This window comes from Antrostomus carolinensis, unplaced genomic scaffold, assembly GCF_000700745.2.
Source record: "Antrostomus carolinensis isolate BGI_N321 unplaced genomic scaffold, ASM70074v2 scaffold11682, whole genome shotgun sequence".
Classification (NCBI taxonomy): domain Eukaryota; kingdom Metazoa; phylum Chordata; class Aves; order Caprimulgiformes; family Caprimulgidae; genus Antrostomus; species Antrostomus carolinensis.
Window position 1 is genome coordinate 25,139 of NW_010300193.1, and position 1,655 is coordinate 26,793.

Here is a 1,655-nt window from a genome sequence, read left to right on the forward strand (position 1 = left end):
ACACAAACTATCTTGAATTTCTGATGAAATTATCCCAAGTTTATTTGATGCCCTCATCTGCTGCTTGGATGACATCTTAAGAGAGAGCAGGAATAACATACTCCATGGTACTCTAAATATACTCTTACAAGTTTGAAATGTTTCAGAAAAAGATGAGAAAAGTGAGGTATTAAATGAGAAAAAACTAAAGTGTACAACTAGTTACAAAAATAAAATTCCTTTTTGGTTAGCAGCAGTCTGATCTGACTCACAATGTGCTAAGTAAGCAAGGCTTCACAAGAAAAGAAAAAAGATGAAGCCACATCTGCATTAACAGCAGAATAAAAATGGCACAAGATCATTGAAACTGAGATTCATTTATTGATGAAAAATTCAACAGATAAGTTTCAACTATGCACGAAAAAAGAAATTTAAGACAATTAAATATCTCTCTAAAAACTTTCAAAAAACCCCTTTTTTTTCCTTTCTAGCCCAAATTTCCAAGATTTCTACTTGTTCCCAAGTAGAATTTCACTTAATAATTTCACTTAATTCTAATAAGAAAAATAAAAAGTTTTGTCTACCTTTATAACATGTTCTTCCATGCACAGTATACTTTATAACACCACGTTAAAAGTCATGTCAGACTGAGTCTCCATGCTGCCAGATGAGTTGTTCACTACCCATAATCTCTCTCCTCCTATCTTCTTTCCACTGCTATGTCTTCCTTTCACTCTGTGTCCTTTTGTCTTTTCTATCAGTGGGACTCCCCTCAGTCTCTCCCTTCCAGCTCTGTAAACAAGGGAAGAAGCCCATTCAGGTGTCAGTAGCTATTAATTCCCCCATGCATCCTTGAGAGACACTGCAGCACAGAAAGGGGGTGAGAGGGAACTTCCATGATTACTACAGATTAGAGCACTAGGGTAAATACATTGGGTTCTGCTGCTTCCCCACTATATTAACCCAAATTAGGTTCTGCCCTGACCAGAATGAGAAAGCATGGAGAGAAAGATGATATAAGCTCAGGAAAAACTGGCAGTTAACTTCTCCAAGGATTTTACCTTGCACTGTGCAAACCAGAAATGAAACCAGTTTCTTCTGTAATGGTATCTTCATATGCTTTTACATTGACTAGTTTTATTAAACTGTGTAAGACAGATTGTTTTAAAACAAACTTGCAAAAGTTGATCTGTTGATGTTTCCAAGACAGAGATTCACACACATATTCATAAGGCTGCAAAAGATCTTGAAAAAAACAAGTTCAAACTAGCAACTTAATATATTAATTCTTCATAAAGAGAATAATCTTTCACTATTGTGCTATCCTGAGGTCCTCTATTAGTTATTCAATGCAGGCTTGAATTTTAATTTCCTTGTGACTGTCCATGCCTTTAATACAAATGAAACAGTCTTCACAGTCTATTAATCATAGGCCCAATTACAAGAAAGCTCTAATTAGCTATGTCTAAACGTACCTATCAGGTTATTAAGTTAATTAAGAGACATTCTATCTTGCCCTGTAGTTGATAACAGTAACTACACAACAATCACAGGTTTTGTTTTCAACTATATAGTCTTCTACAGACTATGGCAGAGCATGCACAGATTTTGGCTGTATTATGTTCCCATTTCATGGTTTAAATTAGATGTTTAAAGCAGGTAGAGTGAATTGCCCT

General features: G+C 35.3%; 1 protein-coding gene across 1 annotated transcript in view; it reads right to left on the reverse strand.

The window, feature by feature from the left end:
* LOC104521137 (uncharacterized protein C8orf34) overlaps positions 1-1,366 on the reverse strand; it is a gene marked incomplete at its 3' end in the record, with an annotated part of 24,995 nt that extends 23,629 nt beyond the window's left edge. The window contains exon 1 of the mRNA XM_010163044.1: positions 1,333-1,366. Within this exon, the coding sequence (XP_010161346.1) occupies positions 1,333-1,366 (34 nt within the window). The remainder of the gene's footprint in view (positions 1-1,332) is intronic.
* Positions 1,367-1,655: the final 289 nt, after the last annotated feature.